Genomic DNA, 26,760 nt, shown 5'->3' on the forward strand with positions numbered 1-26,760 from the left:
GTAGTTGCCATGTGCCTCCTCAGAACTGTAACTATGGGGTGCCCCTTGGCGTAGGGGTTAAAATGCTGACCATTAACCACAGTGTCGCTGGTCCAGATTCGGCTGGGGTCCCCTTCCCTCCTCTTTGAAAAACATCTGTCTTATCTGTCCAATATTTGTCCATTGCTGTCCACAAAGGAGTGTCTCTTGTCCCTGTCCTTGAGGTCAGCAATTCACAAACATTGGACAGACATGTGGGTTTTGCTTCTGGTGCGTTGCAACCCATCATCATTATTTGAGGATGACCACACAGTCCACACAGGTATGTTTACTAGAAAATGATCTACTTTTGCCGTAGTAGTTTGGGTAACCGCTGTTCATATGACAAAATCAAACATCCCACACAGTTTAAAGGGCGCTGTTGCAGAACTGAATAAGTCACTGTAACATTAATATATCAATTAGATTGAGGAAACCCCAATACCCTTAATCAGCTATTGTCTTTTTGGCAGCCGACCAGTCTCAATGATGGTGAGTTGTTAAATGAACTGGAATAAGAGTGGAAAACAAATTGCTGAGAAGAGTAAGGTACAATAAGATTTTTTTTTAAATCAGTAAACAGGGTGCAAATCACATTAAAATTAAAAGCAGTACTTTCTCTATCACTAGTCAATGGTATGATTCCCATGAAAAAGAATGCAATTAGATGTGCCTGGCGGGTGAAGAATCAAAAATGTGAGTCCAAATCACTGGGCTTCAACTAACAAATATTTTCACTGGTCTAAAATGCCCATTACAATTTCCCAGTGGCCCAAATCCATTTATAAACAGCATATTCATGATTACAACTGCAGACTTAATGGATTAATGTAAGAATTCTTCTCAACATTCATTCTTGTAAGTATTCCGAGACTTACAAACTTTTGGCTAACATTTAAACTCGATGATTTATCACAGAGTGTAAAATTGGTGTTTTAGGCCTGCTAAATTTAGATAAAAGCTGCCTTACTGATGTGTCTCTTATCCCTACCTTGGAAATAAAAGTGCGATAAAAGTGTGTGAGCTTAATGTTACCAACCCAGCTAACAAACTTCCTAAGTCACAGGTAGCAAGAAAAGTCCTTATTGAATGAAATTTTTTACACATTTACAAGAACAAAATGCCAGGTGGGAGGAAAGGGCACAGTACAAAGAATAGAAATAAGCTTGTAGCTGTTGTGACTGACTAAGAATAGCATGTCACGGCTGGCTAGCGTGTTAGCAGTTGCCTGCAAGTAATCAATACTGTATGTCACCAAGCCTCTATAACCAAATATTTTGTGAAGACACGTAGATGAATTTTGCTATGCCATTTTTTGGTGTGATTGGGCCTTTACTGAATGTGAGAGACAAAACTACACCAATTTGATTCATTGCAATAGTATAAACTAGATCCCATTTTCTGCTAGTACAACACTCCGTCTGTATTTAAAATTGATGTGTTCAGTCAATTGTTTAGATTAGGTTGGTTATATTGTTTTAAATGGCTGTCTTTTTAAATAACCTTTACAAATGAAAAAAATGTTGAACATATCCTACAAATTAAAATTCAATTTCTCCTCCATTTGGGCAGGTGTTTGTTTTTTTTCTGTAAATGATTGTCTTGAGGTGATGGGTGTATTTGTGTGATATGGGTGAAAGGAGGATAGATGTGTTTGTTTATCAGTTGCTGACTCTGAGGCTTACCCCAGTCAGTCATGGGTCTTTCTGGGACACAGACATGGACACTGTTTGTCTGCCTGGGTTGGATGTCTTTGGGTCGGACTGTTTCAGAACCGTAAGTTTACCTGTAGTGTCTATAAAACTAGCAATAGCATGTAGTCTTTTTGTGTAATTTACAGTAGAAGGGCAGATGCATACCTACTGACTTACAATTTCTAACATGTCAGATCCAGTGAGTAATACTGTGTGTGTATGTACTGTGTGTTTCTTTGGCTATAGGCAGTACATGGTAGCAATTCCTGCAGTTCTTGAAGCTGGAGCTGAGACCAAATTCTGCGTGAATCTCCTGCAGCCCAATGAAACTCTAGTCATGACCGTCACTCTGGTCTCCCAAGAGAAGAACACAACCCTCCTCAAAGAGACATACAACACAGAGTTTCATACCTGCATTGATTTTAAGGTCAGCTCTCCAGATGTACAAAATACACGATTGCAAATCTTGTTGACCTTTGGTGGTATTTTATAACTTATACAGTAGCAAACACATACATTAGTAACACACAAACCACCATGAAAAGATAAAAAAAAAACATTTTAGAATTGTTTTAGACAGCCTACTTTTGTGATTTTAGGTTTTAAATAGATAAAAAAAAAGAATATTCCAAAACTCTTTTTCAAGTTTTACAGTGTGAGTTAATGGTTTTCTCGGCTAGTGTCTGTAAAATATATTTCTGTTAAAGGCTCCTGAAGTGCAGAATAAAGAGGTGCAGAAACTGGAGGTGGAGGTACGAGGTGACACATTTTATTCAAGACAAGTCAGGAAAGTCATGATCAGGGTCTATCAACCAATGACATTCGTCCAAACAGATAAACCAATCTACCTTCCTGGACAAACAGGTAACTCTGAGCTGATCATCTATGATGTTGAACACAATATAGTACTATACGGGTTTCCCCTTCACAAACAATTGAAGATGTGCGTGTATAACTTGTATATGGACTTTTTCAAAATTTAAAAAGCAAAACAATAAAGAAATGACTGTTCAGATGTAAATTTGTATGCATTTCTCAAACTTTTTAATCATATGACATGTTGATAGATATCTGTCAGCTCTGGCTAGCTAACATGACACGTGGAATTCAGGTGCTAAACACCAACTACTAGCAGTATAACACTAGTTCAGAGTTAATACTTACAACTAGTGGGAAATTACTTTTGTCTGTATCTCAAACCATCAATGGGCAGCACAGGTTAAAAGCACAAATACCCAGAGACAAGTAGCGTTTGCATAAAAAAAGTCACACTAGCATGTGAAAAAAGAACATACAGTACCGGTCAAAAGTATGGACACACCCTCTCAAAGTGAGTAAGCAGTGTCACATGGTAATGTTTAAGACTGTGATGTGATAGCTACCACTGATTACTTTACAGTATCTAACTTAATAATGATTATGTCTGAGTGGACAGAAGATGTTTAACACTGCTGTATGTCATCTCTTTTGCAGTCCATTTCAGAGTCATTTCACTTGATACCAGGCTCAGACCTGCCAGTCGTCTGGTGAGTGAATTGTCTCTCCTTTCTTTCAGATTTAATTTATAAATCACAGTATTTGTGACACTATGTGACAACGGCACAAGTTTCAATTAGTGCCCCAGTGACCTGGAATATACACACCAGCTAGTTGTACTGAACAGAGGTTACGTAATGAAATGATCGACATGGGTGTGCTATTTAACCAGGACTATGTTTCTGATCAATCTGCTCCTGAACAAGGGTCAATAGTACAACCAGGGCCCCTTTAGGTAAACCTGCTTGTGCTGAGTTGAAAGATTTTTGCTGACGCTGTGATAAATCCGTCAACCCCTATCATGACTTTCTCATTTTCAACAGTTTGCAGCAAAGAAATCTGTTTGTATTGGAAATAACTGGAACTATACTAAAATTAAATAGAATTGTGTTTGTTTGTTTTTTCAAGAAAACTATTAATCAGAATGACTGATAATCTGAGGAAAAGCCTGTTTTATTTGAATGTCTATTAAACCTGTTTCATATTTTTAATTCATAAACATAAGAGCTCTAGTCTATATTGACTGTGTTGAACTCACGCAGTAAATACCTGTACAATGATTGAAAAACATCGGAGCCTTGACTACGTATCATCACTGATTTCTTAAATAAAGAAAAATGACTCGCAGTTCATCACTTTAACCTGGACTCAGAGGACACTGTGTGATGAGAACAATAAACCAACTCCTTTAACAAACCTCTCTCTTTCTTTTTTGCAGTACAATGTCATCGAAATTGAGGTAAGGCTATAATGACAATATCTACACCTCAACATACTGTATACTGGGGGATCTTAGACTGAAAGTTACTTTAAGATTGACTGATATACACCTACCTTGAAACAAGAGGAGATGTTTTAACATCAATACATTTGGTAATGACCCCTCAAATTTGGCTTTTAAAGAGTTGTGACAAGGGTACAACACAAACTGAGACAAGCTAGTTTACACTGGAACAACTTAAACATCTATGAAAGATGGCTGAGATAAGAGTAAGAGTAGTACATTATAAACAGCAAATGTGACTGATATTATAACAATACATACCAGAAAAACTACATTGAACTTTTTCTGGAGCTTTCAACAGCCTCTTACATTCTTCATCAGTAGAGGGAGTTGGTTGTTTTTTTTCTTTTTTTCACATTACCCAATTTTGACTCCTTAAAGGGAAACTTTGGTATCTTTAGCTGATTTCAACAACATGTGAACCCTCGTAAGATTTCAGAGTGAGACTTCTCCTTGAGCGAGACTTGATTAGATACAATAACAAAGAGACCGCATCAAGTATAAGGTAAAGAAAAATGTGTTATTTCTCTGTATGGTCCTTTCCTTAATGTTGTCAGACACTAATAATAACAATATGAGCCTGTCAGCAGCGAGAACAAGCACCTGTAGTGTAGATTACATTGCGGCCCGTTTAGTGGATGTCAGCTCACTCAATCCTGGACCAATTTCAAGAATTGTTGTCCCCATTAGTCACTTAGACACAAAATGATAGGAAAATAGGGGTCCATGGGACTTAAGTTAATATTTCTCTCTCTCTCTCTCTTTCTTAACTGCATTAAACTACATTCTAAGGATAAGGGCCAAATTCTGTTTGTCTGCCAACATACAGTACATACTGATACCAATACATCTGCCACTGGACTGGTATTTTTAGCCTGACAATACATTTGTCAGGATCTATTTGAGAATAATTTCAGATAATATGTTGTCAAAATGTAGGATGCAAGCTTTCTTAAAAGCACATTGAGTAAACATGATGTCAACAAGTACAATTTTACAGCAGTAAATGTATGGCCCAGTTTCATCTGCAGTCTTGCTGAGGGAGAAGAATCAGTGAGCAGCATGGTTAGCACTGTATTTCTGTGTGGAGTGTAAATGTCCTGTAAGTTTCCTATTTGTGTCTTAAATACATGTTCTTCCCATTCATTTAATTTAACAGGATGCTAACAGAAACCGGATTGGACAGTGGCTGAATGAAACCTCCAATGGTAAAATACTGCAGCTTTCTTACTCTTTGAACTCTGAGGCCCGTGAAGGATCCTACCAAGTTATTGTGACGACTGGTGAAGACAATATACACCACAGCTTCAAGGTGGAGAAATATGGTGAGTAATGGTTCATTTCTTTTACTTTTCATTTCAATCTATTTGTAATGTAGCAAGAATGCTAACGACTGTCTTTTGTCCCCAGTTTTGCCTAAATTTGATGTAAAAGTAATTACATCTGATGAAGTAAGTATTGAGCAGGAAGACATCACAGCTGAAGTATGTGCAAAGTAAGTAAAAGTCCTTTAAATATCTAAAATAGGCCCAGTTTGGTGAGTGAATGACTCTTTTTGAACAACACCTTGATGTTTATTATTTATTTCCATCTAATTAGGTACACATATGGACAGCCTGTGCCAGGCAGCGCTAAAGTTGAGATTTGCAGACCTCTTAATCACTATTTTTATGGAACCCCTGTAGACGACCCTGATCATGCAGAGAGAGAGATTGCTGCTCCATGCCACAAAGAGACAAAGCAGGTACAGTTGTTACAGTGACAGTCTAATCTCTCTGCTGAAATATCAAACAGAGAGAACACAGAAGCGATATATTTCTTATTATTATTTTAACTTTATTTTATTTAATATAAATTAATAATACATTTTATATATGTGAATCAAATTCCAGAAATTCAAAATTCATTTCACAGCATAAATCTTGTAGACAACTGATTTTCCTAAAATGCGTTTGGCTTCAGTTCCCTTATCAGAACTTTTTTTCTCATCTCTGTCGACTATTTGCATAAAACAGGAGCAAACAGCTGACGTGCTGGTTGTTTTTTCCCTTCCTGTTCTCCTTTTCCTTTAACTTGTTCTTCACTTGACTGTTTACATTCTCCTCTCTACTCAAAACACACTGTTTTCTCCTGTGGTGATTGTGACGTACCACATGATCAGAGCTGATACCACGTACACTCAGGTCTGTTCAGGTCCACTCGAGTATTGGACATATTGACATAAAGACACCAAGACCTGCGGCAGTAAAAGGAGACCCGACCCAGTTAGACCCAATTAGTTGAATTTGGACCCGTTCCCTCATCAGAGCCATTCCCTGATGAGCCAAGAACTATATTAAGCCGACTATCATTGAGGCACCTTTGCTATTCATGCAGCTATCCCTGCCCTTAGACTGTATATGTCTGAATATAATGTTTTTTAAAAATTAACACTTGAACTTTGAATAGTGAAAATGGTATGAAAAAGAATGTAGGAAATTCCAAAGTGTGTGAAGTTTAAAGTTTGAATGACATTTACAAGTCAATGTATGATGAATGGAGTATAGGGTATGAAATGGAGACAGTTTGAGCATTCCTTCAACTTCTTATTTTTTTGTACATTTTATTTGATCTTATTTCGTTTTCATTTCTAGATGGACAAGAAAGGCTGTGCCACTTTTACCATCAAGATGTCCACTTTCACAAAACTTGGCCAAAAGGTGCTGCATGATCGACTCATCCTCATAGCTGAAGTGGAAGAGGAGGGAACTGGTAAGTCTTATTAGATTTTATAATTTTTATATTTTAAAAGGGAATCAGTATATATTTTTTAAACTAGCAATATCATGTATTTATCCAATATGGTATACATGTTGTAACATGGAGGCATCTCGTGCAGGTATTTCACCCAAACAAGAGAAAAGAATACCTGTTTCATTTATTGTTGGAAAGCTGTCATTTATTGACACACCTAAGATTTATAACCAAGGATCAAATGTGGAAGGAAAAGTAAGTGCAAAATGTTATCTTCACTTCTTCCATGTGATTCTACATACAGCGTAACTGAAGCAATGAGTATTCTCAATAATGACATTTATTCTGACAGGTTAAAGCAGTATACTACAATGATACACCCATTGCTGACAAGCCGCTGTACCTGTTTAAGGGAGCAAGGTGGTCTTCACATTTGCTACAGAATCTCACAACTGACAGCAATGGTATCGCTACCTTCTCATTAAGCACAGCTACCCTCCATGGAGACATCCGCCTCAGTGTAAGTAAGAGGTAGCATTAACAACCTGTCAGTCACATGAAAACTCTCTGCAACCCAACAGCTCGAACCTACAACGGCTTCTAAATATGCTGCATCTGACCAAGGTCTGATAGTAGCTGGTGGCCATATTGGAACAGTTTTGAACTATTTTTATACCAAAACCATTGGATTGGCTGTGATTTTACCACCAACCCAACTGATTCATTTTGTGCTTGAATGATGTAAGCTTTTTATATATCGTTTGTTAACTGTCTTCGTTTACATCTGAATCACAGCCTTGGCCTTTAAATATAGTAGTATTAAAAAGCGGGCAAAGAAAAACACTTAATAGGAAAATATAAAAGAATAGAGAGGGACACAAAGCAGATTAGTGAGTAAACAATAGGAAAATGATACTAGTTTAAACATAAACCAATTCACAGGACAGTTAGAGCGTTTCTAAAGCTTGCAACAACCTTAACCACCATGAGCTCATTTATAGTGTTTCTTTTCTATTCTGTAGGTCAGCAACAAACCAACACTGGAGTACCATGCCTATAGATCTAAACACTATGAGGTTGGAGAACACACGTTGTCTGAGGCCAAACAGTATTCTCGTGATACAAAGTCAGTCAGTTTCCTGGAGGTGAAGACGAAGGATAAATCACTTCCCTGTGACAAAGAAGAGGACATGTTCATCAAATACACTGTAGTTGGAGAGGCCCAGGGCTCTGCAGATGTGATGTATCTGGTGAGTGGTGGGTGAGCTATTTCTCAGCTTGTCCCCAGCTGTCTCCTCCAGAAACATGGACACTGATTTTGAGAAACGTCCACAAGCCTAAGAAGTGTCAGAACAGCTGTTTAGTTGTACCAAGCTGTTTAAAAGAGTTTGTAGATTCAGTTTTATTTTTTAAATTCTAAATGAACTATTATTACATCAGTGAAGTCAAATCCACAAAGCTGGATTTGTAGGTTAACAAAGTTAACTTTGGGGTAACTTTCATAAAGAAATCTTCATAATAACTTCAGTTGCAAGGAGCACGTTTCTGAAGGGTTATGGATCAAAACATTTGAAAGGACCACCTCCTCACCAGTCAGCTGTGGGGAAACAGTGAGTCCTACAGGATCCCAGTATGGACAAAATAGTGATGAGTATAGCAGAGCACATTCTTACAAACAAGTAGAAAAACTTCTTTTCATGACAATTTATTTCATTATGTTAGTAAATCTTTACATTACAAAGTGTCCCGCCCACAGCCAGTATAGCAGCTTCAAGTCTATTTTCCTCTGTTTGATGCTCATACTGTAACTACAGTGATGTTTTGAGAGCACTTCCAAAACACTGGTGATCTACACTCAACACTGTTCCTCAACACATTACTTTCCTATTGCAGGCTGCTCAACATGTTAAAATTTCAACCACATACTAGAGCCTAAAACATAGATAAACACTGATTTATAACATACTGCTTTTAGTATTTGGTTACTTTTTACATGTTCTGTGCACTTTTTTGTGTTGTGTTGTGCTATTTCTATTTCTGATTCTAGAGCTGTGTTTAGTTTAGTTTTTGTAACTTTCATCATATGAACTCATTACTTTAGCTGTACGACAAACTTTTTGACACAAACATTGCACACATATCCCACTAAGAACTTCATAACATGACAAATTACAACAGCAGACACTGTTGTATTCTGTTGTTAAAGGGAATGAGTGTTTAAAGTTAAGGTACATTATTCATTCTTTGTGTCACTTTCTCTCAAATTCCCCAGGTCCTATCCAGAGGAGCTATTGTCATGCAAGGCTTTAAACAGGTGGAAGTGCAAGATAAATCAGGTGGGCGACTTTAATCACAAGTTTGGGGAAGCATGTGAATGTAAGTTGTAAGACAGTTCATATAAGTTGGTTTGCTTTTTCAGTATCTGAGGGTGAGGTGTCCTTTAAGTTGAAAGTGTCTCCAGAAATGGCACCAGATTTCCGGGTTGTGGCTTACGCTGTCCTTCCCAGTGAGAATGTGATCGCCCACAGTGCTGACTTCTCCACTGAGAAATGCTTCGGTCACAAGGTCAGTGAGAGAGGAAGACGAATGTAGATGACTGTCTGTCAGACGTGGCTGTGGAGTCATAAAGGAATCATACACCTGCTGAATCACTGGTGATAATAATATGTAGCCTTCATTGAAAAGTTGTCACTCATCTGAAGTATTGGAGGGCAAGAGAACGTTGAGTTACTGCTACTAAAACAATTTCAGAAGTGCAATTACTGACTCTTCCTGCAAGAAGAAAGGGGATAAATATCAGTTGGCCAATAGGAGGATGTCAGTTCAATGAAAAGACCAGTGACTTGACCAAAAATGCCTCCTGTGTAAGGATTAATCTGGTCTTTTGGCATTTGTTAAAAATGTAAAGGAGTTGGAGTAAAATACACATTTGTGTCACATTGAAGGGATCACAGGTCCTCAGATCATACCTCTAAAGTCCAGATGGTGTGATGTGTGTTTTGTGTGTGTCTCAGGTGTTGCTGGAGTTTTCTCCATCCTCAGCTGTCCCAGGAGAGGAGAACACCATGCAGCTGACAGCCCAGCCAGATTCTCTGTGTGCTGTGAGTGCTGTCGATCAGAGCGTCCTCATCAAGGAGCCAGGGAAGATTCTTGATGCAGACAAGGTAACTGCTGGTATTAGTTAGTGTTTCTTTCTTTCATTTTCTCCCTTTTCTTTGTTTCCCTAAGTGTGTCCAAACTTTTGTCTAGTACTGTATGTGATACAGCTTTTCAGTATGATTCATTGCTGGTTTTGTGTTTTTACCCACTTGTACAGCACTTTGATATTCAGAAATAAGGTGAAGGCACTATTTTGACTGATATACTTTACATTCAGGCTTCAAGATAAAAGAGTGGGCCTCAGTTACCAGGAGTTCCCTAATCGTCAGCTCTGTAAAATAACAAATATGTTGCAGTTTATAGCTTTGAACCGTCTTTCTTTTCAGATATTTGGCTTGTTGCCCATCACAAAAGTATCCTCTATTCCACATGAAGTTGTAGATTCAGTAGAATGCTTGCATGTGAGACCCAGAAGATATGTTCTGCCATACCCCCGACATGACGAGAGAGATGATGCTCATACAGTTTTTCAGGTAATTATTACATGCGACAAAATTTCTCTTGTTGCATGTGATGAACTTTTCAGTGACATCTGTATGTTGTTGGATTATCTAGAATGTAGGGCTGAAGATGGCATCAAATTTGCTTTTATGCCTCGATTATGAAGAAGAATACGTCTTGTATGGTGAGTTGTTTTGTTTTTGTTTTGTTTGGTTTTTTTGATGGTGTTTTTGCTGTACAGTAAGACAGTTCATTGCGTCACTGCTGCTCTCCACTTCTGTTAGAATATTTTGATGGCTGCCCCCTAAAAGTCGCTGAGTCGATGCATCAGTCAATAAACCCCGAGTCGACTTGCATTTTTTCAGTCAAATCTCTGGCTTTTTTTGTGTGTGTGTAATGCAGCATGATGGGCTGTAAACTTTTTCAGAATTGTGTCTCTAAATGACCTAAACACATAACTGTGATGGAAACTAAGCGAGAAGATGGAAACTGTGTGACGCAGAACAACTCTGTTTCCTGCTCTGAGCTCTGGGCTCCAGTGTTAAATGCAAGTCGGATAAACTCCTGTTTAAACGTACACATACCAGCATCTCTGCCATCTCCTTTAAAATCCTGTATGATCGATTCTCCTGACAGCACTGTCAGTAGCCATCAGGGGAGATGTTCCATGCGGGGCTTGGATTTTATAACTGAACTAACACCAGGACTTACACTTTTTATTTCTCTGACTGTGTAGAAATCTGATTTTTTCAGATGATGAACAACAGCATTAAGGTAAAACATGATTTGTATCAGTTTAGTGTGGGGTGGCTGCTCTGCAAGTGCGCTTGATTTGACTGTAACTGTGGTTACACACTGGGTGGAGACATAATATTTCTCATAGCAGGTTGTGTTGAAGAAAGAAACAAATTAATAATATAATGATGTTTAGTATGTAGGCTTATCAGAACGAAATATATGTAATAAGATAAATATATACTGTAAATGAGACCACACCCCCCACTTGCCATGCTGACTCTACTCAACTGTGAAAATTCTGAGGCGGGGACAGCCCTAAATATTTTCTAGTTTCTTTTCAGGTATAAGTTACGGGGTGGGCAGTGCTGCTGAAGATGTTGAAGTGGAGTGGGAAGGAGTAAGATCCTATTCTCCTCCTCCTCCGCCAATAGAGACAGTTCGCACTTTCTTCCCTGAGACTTGGATATGGGACCTGGTGGAAGTTGGGTGAGTTTCTGTCACAAGGGGTTTTGATAGTCATGAAATGGAAAAAATGAGAGTCTGAGGATAATAAACTGTGGATGTATTAAGAGAATTGGATACTGTGTTGCAAGATGGCACCCCATTCATTACAAGTTGCCCACTGGGCCCATAGAAAGATGTTTTTAACTGGCTGACTTCCTGCACACATTAATGGTATGGAAATACTTTACTGATGCTTCTTGGAGACTTTTTCATTTTGACCTCTGATCTGTTGATCCAGAGAGTCTGGAACGAAGGATGTTTCCGTCACTGTCCCAGACACTATCACCACCTGGGAGACGGAGGCTTTCTGTCTTTCCCCTCATGGTTTTGGCTTGGCTCCTCGTAAAGAGTTCAAGGTCTTCCAGCCCTTCTTCCTCGAGCTCAGTCTGCCCTACTCCATCATCCGGGGGGAGCACTTTGAACTGAAGGCAACCACCTTCAACTACCTGTCTAGCTGCATCATGGTAAGTCATATTTTTACAGATTTATTAGTGTTACCTGACATGACATAGTCTGCCACTATAATATTCTTTGTGCGTTGATCTTGCTCTTTCATTAACAAGACCATGCTAGCTGCTCTGTGAGGCTGTACATTTGAACAGTGCTCTTTTGTGCTAAATGCTACTGTCGGCATGCAATGAGTGGAGCAGAGTGGAGTGAACAAAGATATGTTATTAATAATCACACTTATTTAAGTAGTGTACTGTTATTTTGACACACAAAGCACATGTATTATGCTGTGTCATATGTTTTATTCCTAGCAGTGGGACTGTTTTTAATCAGGTTTGGTTGGCTACATACAGGCTGCAGTAAGCAAATGCCATATGCTAAACTCCAGTTTTATAATTAATGTTTGTCTCTCTTAAACAGGTCACTGTGACTCCAGCCCCCTCCTTAGATTTCACCCTCACTCCTCTCTCTGGTAACCAGTACACATCCTGCCTGTGTGGCAATGAACGCAAGACCCTCAGGTGGACCATGGCCCCCTCAGCCTTAGGTGAGCATCAAGCTTTTATCCATCAAGGTCTTCAGGATGCCCTGAAGCTGTCCTGGCTGTCCCTCTTTTACCAGCACAACTCACAAGTGTTTTGACACTTTTAGAACTTCCAGCATCTGAGAAAATTATCAATCAAGTTTTATACACGGGTATATGATGTTTTTTTAGGGGTTGTGAATGTGACTGTGAAAGCTGAAGCTGTGACATCCGAGGTTTCATGTGACAATGAGATCGTGACTGTGCCAGACAGAGGTCGCATCGACGTGGTTACACGATCTCTCATTATAAAGGTTGGTACCCTAAAACTAAGATGACAAAGAAAACCATTTCATTTTGTATTAAATCTAAGATAAAAGTAACACTGGAACTCACATTATTTCCTATCTCATTTCCTCTCAGGCTGAGGGAACTGAGAAGACAAAGACCTACAACTGGCTGCTCTGCCCTAAAGGTCAGTATGGGTGAGGCCAGGCATCAAACGTTTTGTAAAAGTTAGAAAGGGTGCCCTAGATTACATGTCAAACATGTAACTGAGACATTCATTACTTGCAAAAAGGTAGTAATTACAGTATATTTATGGCAATTGTTTCAAGTTTAGTACAAGTGTCTTCTTTTAAATGTCATTACTTAAATACATTTTATTACATTTTATCATAAACTCATTACACCCAAAGAACCTTCAGTTTTGTGGCATTCATCTATCTTATTTCCTATCAGTGGTGGAAAAAGAATTCAGACCATTTACTTAAGTAAATATACCAATACAGCAATGTAAAAATAATCCATTACAAGTAAAAGTCCTGCATGAAACATCCTACTTAAGTAAAAGTACATAAGTTTTAGCAGCAAAATGTAGTTAAAGTAAATGTAGGTGACTGGTCCTTCTAACTGATATATTATATATACTTATTATATAAGATGAAATACATCTTTGATTTTTGGTGAAATATTGGATCATTTGAACATTTATTGAAATGAAACCATGTGAGAAGTTTAGAGGGAAAAATCACTATTTGGTGGAGCTGTTAACAACTCATAGACATGTGAAATGTGACCCCGACTACACACTGCTTTATGTAAGATGTCAAAAGCCAAAAAAGTTGGAAACCACTGGTTTCATCTTTAATGTGTTGTATTTTAAAAGCTTGTTATATTATCCATTGTGTCAAATCTTCATCTAAAAAGTAACTAAAGCTGTCAAATAAATGTGGTGGAGTAGAAAGTACAATATTTCCCACTGAAATGTAGTGGAGGTATAATACTCAAGTAAAAGTACAAGTATTTTAAAATTTACCTAAGTATATTACTTGATTAAATGTATTCAGTTATTTTCGTCACTGCAATTGATGATCCACTGACTTCACCTTAAATCTAAATAACCTTGTTTTAGTTGTGACCTCTGCTTTCTGTCTCTAAGCTGACTGTTTTCTGTCTGTACACAGGGGAGGCTTTGACAGAGGAAATAGATATACACCTCCCTGAGAACATGATTGATGGATCTGCCCGTGCCTCAATATCAGTCCTGGGTAAACAACTATTTCTTTTATTGAGTGTTGCTTTAACTAAACAAATCCTTAAGTTTAACAAGCATCATAAAGAAAGGCATCAATAACAAAAAAGTACATTAGAGCTGGAGTGTCATACTATGTTTTGGTTTTATACTTCAACCATTGCAGTTCCATGTAACACATAAAGCAGATTTATAGTCAAAAATGTGCATGAGTACTAGTGATTGCAGGATTATACTTGTACCAGGAACACAACAAATGCAACACAGTCATGGGAAAGAATACAGAAACTCCTTTTGTGCACTGCCTGCTGTATCTGCTCTTTTTGAAGCTTGTTAACATGCTTCCAAGAAAAATAAGCACAAATTTTGCTTGAAAAAAACCCCCACGTGATTTATGTGCAAAACATCTGACTTGCTGTTTCTAAGCAAAAGAAGGCTTTAGCTCATCTTTTTCTGTGATTAATTTCGTTCAATTTTTTTTAACTATATATATAATATTTTTCAAATAATGAAAATACATCTTTACAACTTCACAACTCTTACAAACATTTTCAGTGCTGTAAAACCAAAAGAAAATATACTTAGATTACTAGTGTTTATGAGATACATTTAGGGTGAAAGGTGAGGTTAGTTACATGTTCAGGCTTAGTGAGTCAGTGTTTTTGTGCAGGTGACATCCTCGGCCGGGCCCTGAAGAACCTGGATGGACTGCTGCAGATGCCGTATGGATGTGGAGAGCAGAACATGGCTCTCCTGGCTCCCAACATCTACATCCTCCAGTACCTGAAAAACACCCAGCAGCTGACCCCAGCCATCATGGAAAAGGCTACAGGCTTCCTGACCAGTGGTGAGTCTCTGAGCAACACCCTCAAACCTGACTAACATTTTTCATCAAGTTGTGATAATATTCACTTTGCTGTTTATTTCTTGGCTTGGCAGAGAGGTTATCTTTCAAATGACAAAATTACATGTTCAAAAAGTGAGCTAAGAATATTAAAAAATATATTTTGGTGTTTTTAGTTACAAACAGCATGAAAAAGGTAGATACCAAGTGACCTCATTAGATTTATCAGTTTACTTACAACTTAATGAAAATAATTAGTTTCCAACACGCCTACTTGTTGAATCTGATTGGTCTGGAGGCCCTGAGAGGATTTCTGATAATAAGCTTTACTTTTCTTTTTCTCAGATTTGTCATTATAACAGTCCCTAAAGAAAAGAAACACACACACACATAAAAAGAAGAAAAATGTGGGCTCTTACCTTAAAGTCCAATATAAAATCTACAAAACTGAGATTGTGAAAATGACTGAAAGGGACTGAAAGAGTTGAAGATGGTGTAGTGAGAAAAATTGTAGATGCTCATAACTACTGTATATAGTCAGAGAATACATGTAGCGTGATTTGGGACAACTGAGTACAAAAATAACCGACATTCAATTGATATACAGTTTATATATTAGGGATATGCATCAATTTTAATGTCAAATACTTGTGCTTTTACTGGAAGTTGAACAATTTGAACAAAATTAGACTGAGAAACATTATTAGTATTTATAGTTTAAAACTCAAAAACTCAGAATGATCAGATTTGATTGACAATGGCCTGACAGCATAAGCAGTAAACCCTGCAACCGTCATTGCATTTTGTTTCAAATATTGCTCCTTTGTGATTAGTGCACGTGAAAATGTGACGTCACCGTTTTCCAACTGAACCACGCTCAGTTCAAGCCAGTGAGAAGAGCACAGGCAAAACAAGCACAGAGAGACTTCTCTGGTGTGAAATAACCAAAACTGCTCTAAATTTGGCAGTAAATCGTGTGTTCATGTGGAACTTCATGGCTCGTGGTGCGAAATTGTCTGAGAAAATATGTCTTTAACAAGTAGGTAAATACATTTTGGGCAAAGTGAGGCTGAACATATCACATGCTGTCAAACTTATGGAGCCATCATGAACAAATTCACCCCAGATGATAACCTTAATATTGAACTTGCTATTAAATCTGAAAGTGTGTGTATCCTTATAGCTTTAATAAGCATACTTTTATTGTTGCACAGGCTACCAGAGACAGCTGAACTACAAACATGACGATGGCGCTTACAGCACATTTGGAGCAGGAACGGGGAACACTTGGTGAGAACATTACTGAATCACATGCTGTACTTAGAGTATATGTACATGATGTGATCATTGGCAGCTGATGGCTTTCATCTTTCTGCAGGCATTAGTGTATTAGTTAGTGTATTGTGGTGACTATCATGAGACAATACACAGTTCAAGTGCTTCCTCTTGTTCTGCTGTCTCAGTCAATGTCTAACCTTGTTTTTATATCCTCAGGTTGACTGCTTTTGTGCTGAGATCCTTTGTCAAAGCAAAGTCTTTCATCTACATTGACCCAGCAAAGATTGAAGAGTCTAAGACTTGGCTGGAGAGTAAACAACGTCAAAATGGCTGTTTCGAAAAGTCAGGAAAACTCTTTAATAACAGAATGAAGGTACTGTTAAAGGGGATCAGGTCATTAGTAACTAATGCCAGCCTGAATATTAGATGTACAAAGATGATATTATTTATAATACTTCCTCTTAACAGGGTGGTGTGTCTGATGAAGTGACTCTCAGTGCTTACATCACTGCTGCCTTCTTGGAGATGGACATTGCCAAAGATGTGAGCACAATCTTCACAAATATCTCAAGTTGTTTTCACTGAAAACTCAAGTTTCATTTCAAGTAAATTTTCCATAATCTCACTTTCATCATGTCTTCCCAGTGTGCAGGTTTTTAGTTTAATTTTTTGCTAGCAGTGATATCTTTCAAAAATGTTCTTGGTAATATTACTGCAGGCAGAAAACAGCCTCACCTTTATCCACAATCCAAAATGCTTCCAGACATTACTTCAGCACTGCTCAGTAGTCTCAACCATAGATCAGTCCATTAGAAGACGACATCCATTTTTATTGGCAGTCATCTAGGAAAGTGTTTTTAATAGCCGTGATAACGCAGACCCAGACTACATGTAGTTAGTGCTACATGAAGTGAGAAATTGTCTTTGTGTGTCCAAAACCATCCATGCAGCACTGGGTTAAAAGCACAAAAGCATCCCTCACAGAAATAATGTTAGCATTTTCTTTTTTAGGTAACATTAGCACATATGAGATACCTGCTGTTTGCTTACTGCAAAAATTACTACAACAAAGAATTTAATAAGTATTATTGATTTTTATATTATTATCAGCTCATTGTTTACATAAAATTATTATTTGACTTTCACAGCAGAAACCTTGGACGCTTGATATAACTCCCCATTTTATTTATTGCTCCTGTTAGTGCTAATGTTTTGTATTCAGAGCAAAAATTAATCCTACTAACACACAATATTACCTGCCCTATAACACTTAATAACCTAACGATGAATATGTTTCTTCTGCAACTGGGAAGAGTTTGATGAAACAATTAGCTCTGCTAACTGGCTATGGTTAGCAGCTAAACAGTAGCAACCACAGCACACACAGCACAGAAAAAAAACAGAGAGTAGTATATTCACCATCCAAAACAGATTTTAAAAAAACCTTTCACACTGAAACTCACTCTGTTTGGTTGGTTAGCATTGTTGGCTTCACTTGGGGATGTCATTGTGCTGGAGCTCAATGTTGGTCTGTGTTGGTGGTGGTTTTGCTACCTCTGTATCAGTCTTTGTCATCCAGTTTAGCGGTGCTGTTAAATAATTTGTCACTGCTGTGCTGCTGTAACTTTGATTTATGCACTTCGTCCTTGAAGTCAGAATTGTCTCAACAACAATAATAAGTCCCCATTGAAACTCACTGAGCGGAAACTTATTTGATGCCTTAATTCATTTACGTTTCTTTGAATAAAAGAATTTGTTAACATGGCAGTCAAAGGCATTCAATGAATTGTCTTTGGTCCATGGGAAAACATAAAATGAACAAGTTGTGTTTAGATCAATCAAAATCAGTTGAGTCATAAGAAGATATACTACAATGTGATTTTTATCTGTTTCAGGATCCTGTGGTGAAGAAGAGCTTGTCTTGCCTTAAGGAGTCCACCAGTGACCTCAGCAACACCTACACTACAGCTCTGCTGGCATACGTCTTCACCCTGGCTGGAGACATGGAGACCCGTGCTCAACTTCTGCAGCACTTAGACACGGTTGCATCAAAAGACGGTGAGTCATCCTCCTAAATGAAATCACTCTGACTTCATCACTGTGAATGTAGCTCAACTTGTGCCTGTTTATCTGTCATCTGTAATGATCTGTCTAAGCATGTTTTGTTCTTGAGGACAAGGCAAGGCAAGTTTATTTGTATAGCACATTTCAACAACAAGGCAATTCAAAGTGCTTTTCATAGAGCATAAAATGCATCAAGACAGAATATAAAAGCAACACAAGTAAAACAAGACATTTAAATACAATTAAAAAGTGTTGAATTTGGAAATAAAAAGAAGCTAAAATAGAATAAGACAGATAAAACAGGAGAATAAAAGTTACAGTGCAGTGTAAAATATTAACCCTCAAATTTGGTTTAATAAAAGGCAGTGGCAAACAGAAAAGTCTTCAGCTGTGATTTAAAAGAACTGAGAGTTGCAGCAGACCTGCAGTTTTCTGGGAGCTTATTCCAGATATGTGGAGCATAAAAACTGAACACTGCTTCTCCATGTTTAGTTTCTACTCTGGGGCCAAAAAGCAGACCTGTCCCAGATGACCTGAGAGGTCTAGATGGTTCATAATGTAGCAGCAGATCAGAAATGTAATTTGGCCCTAAACCATTCAGTGCTTTATAAACCAACAGCCGTATTTTAAAATAAATTCTTTGACAGACAGGAAGCCAGTGTAAAGATCTGAGAACTGGAGTTATATGATCTACTTTCTTGGTCATAGTGAGGACTCGAGCAGCAGTGTTCTGAATCAGCTGCAGCTGTCTGATTGATTTTTTTTAGGGAGACCTGTGAAGACAGCGTTACAGTAGTAAAGTCTGCTGAAGATAAATGCATGGACAAGTTTTTCCAAATCCTGCTGAGACATAAGTCCTTTAATTCTTGTTTTTATTCCTTCTTATTCTTCAGATGATAGTAGGTTTGTAATTGTCTTAATGTGGCTGTTGAAATTCAGGTCTGAGTCCATGACTACACCAAGATTTCTGGCTTGGTTTGCAGTTTTTAACATTATCGATTGAAGCTGAGTGCTGACTTTTAATTGTTCTTCCTTGGCTCCAAAAACAATTACTTCAGTTTGGTTTTTCTTTAACTGAAGAAAATTCTGGCACATCCAAACGTTGATTTGTCCAATGCACTTACTCAATGCTTGTATTGGACCATCGTCCCCTGGTGATATGGTTATGTAAATTCGTGTGTCATCTGCATAACTGTGGTAACATATTTTGTTGTTTTCCATAATCTGAGCTAGTGGGAGCATGTAGACGTTGAACAGCAGAGGACCCAGAATGGAGCCTTGGGGAACTCCGCATGTCATTTTTGTCCCTCAGATGTGTGATTACCTATAGACAAAAAGTATTCCCTTTCCTTTAAGTTGGATTCAAACCAGTTCAGTACTGTGCCAGAAAGTCCCACCCAGTTTTCCAATCTGTCTAGTAATATGTTGCGGTCAACCGTACTGAGATCCAGTAATACTAATACTGTAATTCTGCCACTGTAATTCTGTCAGTGTTTAAGTGTATGTCATTGAAGACCTTAATAAGAGCAGTGTCAATGCTGTGATGTGGTTGAAATCCTAACTGGGAGACATCAAAACGGTTGTTTAGTGCCACAAAGTTGTTCAGCTGTTGAAAAAAGGTTTTTTTTAATGATTTTACTTAAAAACAGGAGGTTTGATATGGGCCTATAGTTGCTCATTAATGAAGTGTCTAGATTGTTCTTTTTCAAGAGTGGCTTGATGACGGCAGTTTTCAGGGTGTGTGGGAAGACACCTGAGAGAAGAGATGTGTTGACAGTCTGTAGGAAACAATTTTGAAAAAGCCTGTGGGCAGAATATCAAGGCAGCAATAGGAGGATTTCAGATGTTGTATAATGTCCTCCAGGTTTTTGTGGTTGATCGGATGGTATTGTATCATACTACTCAAATTAATTTTAAGTGGACACAGGGATAACACATATCCTGCTCCTGATATGGAGGCACTGACTGCTTGTCTAATTTTCTGAATTTTTTGAGTGAAAAAGGAGGCAAATTCATTGCAAGCCTTGGTGGATAGATGTTCAGGGGCAACTGATACAGGAGGGTTTGTTAGCCTGTCGACAGTAGCAAATAAGGCACGTGCATTATTATTGTTTTTGGCAATGATGTCAGAGAAGAAGGACCACCTTGCATTTCTCAGTTCCAAATTATAAATGTGATGTCTCTCTTTATAGATTTGTTTTTCACCTGCATTCAGCTTTTCAACACTCTTTTTTTCCATTCTGACCAGCGTGGCATTTCTCCATAGAGAACTTTTCTTACCAGAGACAACCTTAACCTTAGTGAGTGCAATGGCATCAATAACATTTGTAATTTTAGAGCTGAAATTATCTACACACTCATTGACTGAGACCCAAGAGACGGCCGGTGTGGAATAGAAAGCCTAAATAAATATTTCACTTTTGTTTTCAGTGATATACTGTTTTGTGATTACCTCTGTTTGAACATTTGTGTGCATGGAGATAGCACTCTCAAAGAAAACACAGGAATGATCAGAGAGAACAACATCAGTCACTACAACCTTAGAAATGTTCAGACCCTTAGAGATGATTAAGTCCAGAGTGTGCACCTTGTTGTGTGTGGGCTCTGTCACATGCTGAGTCAGTCCATAGTTATCGAGAATATAACACAGTTTTTTAGTCCCTCTGTCCTGGGGGTTGTCAACATGGATGTTAAAATCACCAACAATAACTACACAGTCAAAGTCAGTACAGATAATAGACAGCAGTTCAGCAAAATCATCAAAAAAGGTAGCGCAGTATTTAGGTGGCCTGTAGATACTTAGAAATGTAGCTCTAGAGGAGGAATTCGACAGGAAAACTATGCTTGACTATGGACACATAGTACTCTCATGCTGCTCATTCCACCTTAAAACAACTTGATGCGGTTTACCACTGTGCCCTGTGTTTCATTGGAGGAGATCATTGTCATCAGAAAGTCAGTAAGTGGGTTGGTCCTCACTAGGAACAAGAGAACTACACACTACCATTTTTGTTTCTAAATTTCTCCTACTAAAGATCCCTCAGCATATTACATCTCTTCTCAAATTTAAAACTACAGCTTATCAGACCAGGTACCAGGTCGGGCTAACTTTTGAAACCCCATGAGTAAATACTGATTTTGGAAGACTACCATTTCATTTTCATGGACATTAAAACTTGAAAGTCTCAGCCCATTTGATGGATGTACAGATACAGTATATCTGACCGATTGTGTGATGTGTGTCTTCTCTGTTTTATTTCTCCTGCTTTATTTGGATCCTTCTCGCAAAAGAGATCCTGATCTCAATGAAACTACCTGATTAAATAAAGGTTATATGTTGTGAATGGCTGTCCTTAGGGGGCCGGCTTCGCTGGTCTCAGACAGCAACAGAAACGTCAGCCTCTCTGTCTGTGGAGATCAGCTCGTATGTCATACTGGCAAAACTCATCGCCTCCCCTACTGCTGAAGACCTGGCCTACACCAGCCGCATCGTCAGATGGCTGACAGACCAGCAGAACTCTTATGGAGGCTTCTCCTCTACACAGGTACATTCAAAACAGCTGATTGTGGAACTTTGAGTCAAACATACAGTACAGGGATAGATTTATAAGAAAATGGAATTGTGCAAATGTGAGCTACTGTTTTCATAGAGCTTGTGGCCACAATCTGTGTTTTCATCATCTGATTAACTAAGACGGCACCTCATTATGCAAATTAGCAGTTTGACTGCACCTGTCACTGCCCTCCAGATGAAAACTGTAAGTGAAGGAGAGCTCATTGTCAGTTCTCAGGAGGGATTTCTATGTTATCAGAGTGATTTTGATTATAAAATAGTTGCTTAGCAACTCCACCTGAGAAAACTGTTAGCTATTACTCATAAATGATGATATTATGATCTTTAGCATCTATGTAATTATTAATACATTAGGAGGCAATAAACACGTTCATGGGAAATGAAAAGCAGATGAAGTGACATAATAAGACAAATTAAAAATGCACAAAATATACACAAGGCACCACAACTGGTGGAGACAGAGAGAGAGAAGGATGGAGCAAAAGGTTCATCAGATTAGACCTGTGCAGGTTATGATGGATGTTGTGTTGATATGGATCCTGACATAAACGCAGCCCAACACTCACTTAAATGTCTCAACAAAAGAAAGATTTGTAGTTGCAGCCTATAGTGATGATATAGTTCATTGATGGTAGAGTTCAAATTTGAATTTGATCAACACAAACCAAAACTTCCCCTTCTATTGTTTTTTGCATCACAGTAGTCAGATACTGTGTTTGTTAATAAAAGCCTATTTTTTTGTTTCTAATAAGCAGTTTGTTATATTCAAACCTATGTTTAATGCATGTTTATTTTTCTCACTACAACTTCCCTTGTGGTTCTTGTAAATCCCATCCCATGTTTATGCCTCCGTTTCAGAGGCAGAGAATTTTCCATGCAAAACTGACCTTAGAAATTATGATTATAATTTGATTTCAGTGATTGTATCACACCAAGGACAAAAGCAGTATCATAGTCTATTAACTTCAAATCACATATACTGAGCATTACTTTCCAGTTTTAAATCATAGCTTTCCTACCTTTAGGCAGCCATTGCTATCAAATGATCAACATCTTGGAGAGACTTGAAATTGATAAATCGTGCCCTCAGAATTATATGGTTCTATCTGATATTTTTGTCAAAAATGAGTTATTCATTTGAAAGTATTTTTTGACATGTTATTAACAGTTTGTGTAGGTTTAATTTTGTTTTCTGCATTATTGGCCCTAAAATTTGAGAAAAGAAAACGTTCTCTCTCAAAAATCGATCTCTAACTAGACTACATGGTTTCATCTGCAAAGCACCAATCAGAGCTCAGAATGTAGACAGGAGGACCAATCAGGTTCCACCTCTTCACCATTTAACCTCACTGCTCTGTGACTGTGCTTAAATGAGTTGAAAACGTCATAAAATGCTGCTCAATCTTAAGTTTTGAAGACTCCAAATTGATTAATTTGATCAAAATAATTAAGTAAGATACAAACACCAACTGAGTTAAAGTCAGTTTTGTATCTTGTTTGAGCTCAGTTAGAAGCTGATGTTGACCTCTATCTACTGTACCATGCTAGTCAGCTAGCTTTCTAAGTTTAATTACACAGTTAGCAGAGTTGTTAGCAATAATTAGTTAACAAAGGTTATCTCAGGGCACTTTTAACATAGAGCAGGTCTAGACTGCATGAGTCTCCCATGAGCAGCACTTGGCGACAGCAGCAAGGAAAAACTTCCCTTTAGTGACTAAGTTACTCTGAGTACTTAACAAATATGAAAGAGAAATTTGAATATGTAAGAATATAAGATACATTCAGGCTGCTGTTTGCTGATGCTAACACTACCTGCTGCTAACTGTGTTTGTGTGTGTTTAATGTTATAACTTGGGTCCTGCAGGAGAATCAGTAATGACAGAGAAACATTCAGAGCTCAGACACTGACAGAGACCCTAGATTGTTGTTGAAGTACAACAAACAAACAAACAAACAAATAAATAAATAAATACGTAAATAAGTAAATTTGAGAGCAGAAAAGCTCTGAGATGAAGAGCAACAGACAGAGACAGCAGCAAAAAAACATCAAAGCAGAGAAAGGAAATTAACAGAGAAACATTTTTAAATGTTCTGTCTGTCTTAAATTTATCAGTTCAAATCTGTCAGTGAAAACCAAATGTAATTATGTCTAACTTTAAAACATGCAGCTAAATCGTTGTCTATGCCCAAATATCATCATTTTGTGTATTAAAACAAAATATGATAAATCTGTTTACTTTTTCCAACAAAATCATCTTCTTTTCTGAATTCTCAGAGTTAGAAGGTTCTATCAGAAATCAGCTGGTTATAAAAACAACACTTTAAAATGTGATTAAAAAGATTTTGATAATATATATTTAGAGCACATTAAGGGTGTTTGTACTTTATGTCAGTTTTGTTAACTAGGATGTCAAAACTTTGAACCTCAATATCTCAAAAACCACTCAGAATGCAGATAGAACCTGATAATTGTGAGGTTACGAAAAGTAAAAATCATGTCTGCCTTTATTGTTAAATATAAAGTTGCAATATGGTTGCATGAATGAGATTATAAGAAAAGATGAATTTGAAAAGTCTGCTACATGTCTCTCTCTCTCTCTCTCTCTCTGTGTGTGTGTGTGTGTGTGTGTGTGTGTGTGTGTGTGTGGTCCAGGTATTCCTCATGTTTTGGGGACATAAATCTGTTTACACAGTCATGATGTGGGGACAAAAAGCAAGTCCCCCTGACGTAAATCATTAATTTTAAGGTGAAGACTTGGTTTAAAGTTAAGGTGAGTTTAGGGTTATGTTAAGGTCAGGGTTAGGCATGTGGTGGTTAGGGTTAAGCTTAGGATAAGTCTCCAGGATATGAATGTAAGTTAATGTAATGTCCTCTGAAGTGATAGAGACACGACTATGTGTGTGTGTGTGTGTGTGTGTGTGTGTGTGTTGTAGGACACAGTGGTGGCTCTTCAGGCTCTGGCTCTCTACTCCACTCTGGTGTTCAGTCCAGAGGGTTCAAGCACAGTGACAGTCCAGTCTCCCAGTGGCCAGCTGACATTTGATGTGAACCAGAACAACAAACTGCTCTACCAGGAGAAGATGCTGCAGGACATGACAGGAAAGTACAGCCTGGAGGTGAAGGGAACTGCATGTGTGTCAATGCAGGTCAGTGAATGCTGGAGATCTGTTGGTAGATAGATAAATTTCATCCCTTATTGTTCCAAAAAAGGAATGAAATCTATCCCTTATTTAACTATCATGAAATTATTTTGTCAAAAAGATGGGGAGATACAGAAATGATTTTATAAATTAAGGAAATGTATTCATTTTAAACGTTTATTCCTCCACCCAAGGAAAGAGGCAGCATCACTCGAAATCTTTTTCTCAATCTGGAAACCTAAAACTACAATCATTAGCCTGTGAAAACCAGATGGTACTTCTCAAAGGGGAAAGGAAATTCATAAGATTCTTGTTAACTTTTTATGAATGTTAAATCTTCCTTGTGTACCTGTTTGACAGATTTCTCTTCATTATAACATCCCAACTCCTGCTGATGTAACTACACTCAGTGTGGAGGTAAAACCAGAGGCTAACTGCACCAGCAAATCCACCACACCTAAACTCACTCTGAAGCTAAAATCACTGTAAGTACATCAACGGTACAACAATGATAGAAGAATTATGCAATTTCAAACAAATAATCTCCTAAGTAACTGTTGGTGGATGGACATGTTGGAAATGTTTACAACTTTGTAGTTATTTTGTAGTACTGCCAGTGCCTCACATTAAAAACTCTCTATGCATCAGCCAGTACAACTATGAAGAACAGAGTAATATCTCACTGTGTAACATCACATTTTTTATGGTTCCATTACAGTTATAGTGGGAAGGAGACCAGTTCAAACATGGTGATCCTGGACATCAAAATGCTCTCTGGATTTGTCCCAGATCCAGAGTCTTTGAAATGGGTAACTTATTACTGTAGTTTAAACCTGTAATATTTGTGTCAGATGTCGATGTCGTGGTAACTCAGCTGAATATCATGTCCTCACAGCTCAAACGTGCCCCGCTGGTGGATCGTGTCGAAGAAAAGGAAGATCATGTTCTGGTGTACTTAGAGTTACCAAAGGACATACCCATCAACCACAGCTTAGAGCTCGTACAGGAGGTCCAAGTGCAGAACCTGAAGCCAGCCGTGGTCAAGATCTATGACTACTACCAGCCAAGTAAATCACATTAACTCTAAAACCCACTTACAAACAAACTGAACAGTTATAAGAAATATAATTTGGAGAACTACAAGTTGTAAATGTGCTGGAGTTTTGGACACATGAAGAGGGTTTGAATGTTTTTGTTTGTTTTAATGTCTCTTCTACTTCTTTTTCCTCTCAGGTGACCAGGCTGAGACAGAATACAGCTACCCTTGTGCTGCCGGTAACAATCTGCAATAACATACAGGAACACTTAAAACATTCATTTAATGACCTGAAAAAAACCTCATTTTAACCAATTTTAACCTGACCACAAAAAGCAGCATGTTATAAATTGTTTTGACAGATCTAATCTAAGATCTTAATCTAAGTATGTACAACAATTTAGAAATCAACATATGTAGTCTTAACAGAATTATTTTCTTTCTTTCTTTTGCAGCATGAAGAGTGAAGGGTGGTCAGTCCTCAGGTCATCACAGATTTCAGAAGATTTTAAAAGGACTTGCACTTTAAAAATGTTCATTTTATATACGTTGTGTAGCTCCATGTCTGTTAGTGTAATCATACACAAACAGTTAACACTTATTTTGCTTGTTACATTTTGCCACAAATCCTTTCAGCTGTGTAACTCCTGTATGTGTCTAAAGTGAAATCCATACACAATGTACAATAAAATGTCATCTGAATGTCCCA

At 37.9% G+C, this 26,760-nt stretch overlaps 1 protein-coding gene across 3 annotated transcripts; it reads left to right on the forward strand.

Moving 5' to 3' along the window:
• On the forward strand, nt 1–26,760 carry LOC121898486 (alpha-2-macroglobulin-like). Of its 3 annotated transcripts, XM_042413605.1 has the most exons (36): nt 835–876; nt 1,684–1,794; nt 1,959–2,139; nt 2,420–2,576; nt 3,186–3,238; nt 3,967–3,987; nt 5,192–5,357; nt 5,443–5,527; nt 5,632–5,776; nt 6,666–6,783; nt 6,911–7,020; nt 7,118–7,285; nt 7,788–8,015; nt 9,038–9,101; nt 9,185–9,330; nt 9,780–9,929; nt 10,251–10,397; nt 10,480–10,549; nt 11,445–11,589; nt 11,846–12,071; nt 12,478–12,604; nt 12,773–12,894; nt 13,004–13,055; nt 14,047–14,130; nt 14,785–14,961; nt 16,173–16,248; nt 16,453–16,609; nt 16,705–16,779; nt 18,132–18,294; nt 21,658–21,845; nt 24,809–25,021; nt 25,376–25,500; nt 25,734–25,824; nt 25,911–26,082; nt 26,249–26,290; nt 26,507–26,760. In XM_042413605.1, the coding sequence occupies exons 2-36, from the start codon at nt 1,715–1,717 to the stop codon at nt 26,509–26,511; spliced, it is 4,329 nt and encodes a 1,442-aa protein (XP_042269539.1). In that variant the 5' UTR covers nt 835–876; nt 1,684–1,714; the 3' UTR covers nt 26,512–26,760. The 3 variants fall into 3 exon arrangements, with proteins under 3 accessions (XP_042269541.1, XP_042269540.1, XP_042269539.1); XM_042413607.1 differs by lacking the exons at nt 835–876; nt 1,684–1,794 and adding an exon at nt 1–510; XM_042413606.1 differs by lacking the exon at nt 1,684–1,794 and having other exon boundaries at nt 799–876.

The sequence above is a fragment of the Thunnus maccoyii genome, chromosome 6, assembly GCF_910596095.1.
Source record: "Thunnus maccoyii chromosome 6, fThuMac1.1, whole genome shotgun sequence".
In the NCBI taxonomy this organism is placed as follows: Eukaryota; Metazoa; Chordata; class Actinopteri; order Scombriformes; family Scombridae; genus Thunnus; species Thunnus maccoyii.

Bases quoted from the DNA above. Each gene is read 5' to 3' on its own strand.
- LOC121898486 (XM_042413605.1), top strand. From the start codon at position 1,715: ATGGGTCTTTCTGGGACACAGACATGGACACTGTTTGTCTGCCTGGGT. The intron at 2,140-2,419 runs GTCAGCTCTCCA...TTTCTGTTAAAG, and splicing joins ATACCTGCATTGATTTTAAG to GCTCCTGAAGTGCAGAATAA. The intron at 3,988-5,191 runs GTAAGGCTATAA...TTAATTTAACAG, and splicing joins ACAATGTCATCGAAATTGAG to GATGCTAACAGAAACCGGAT.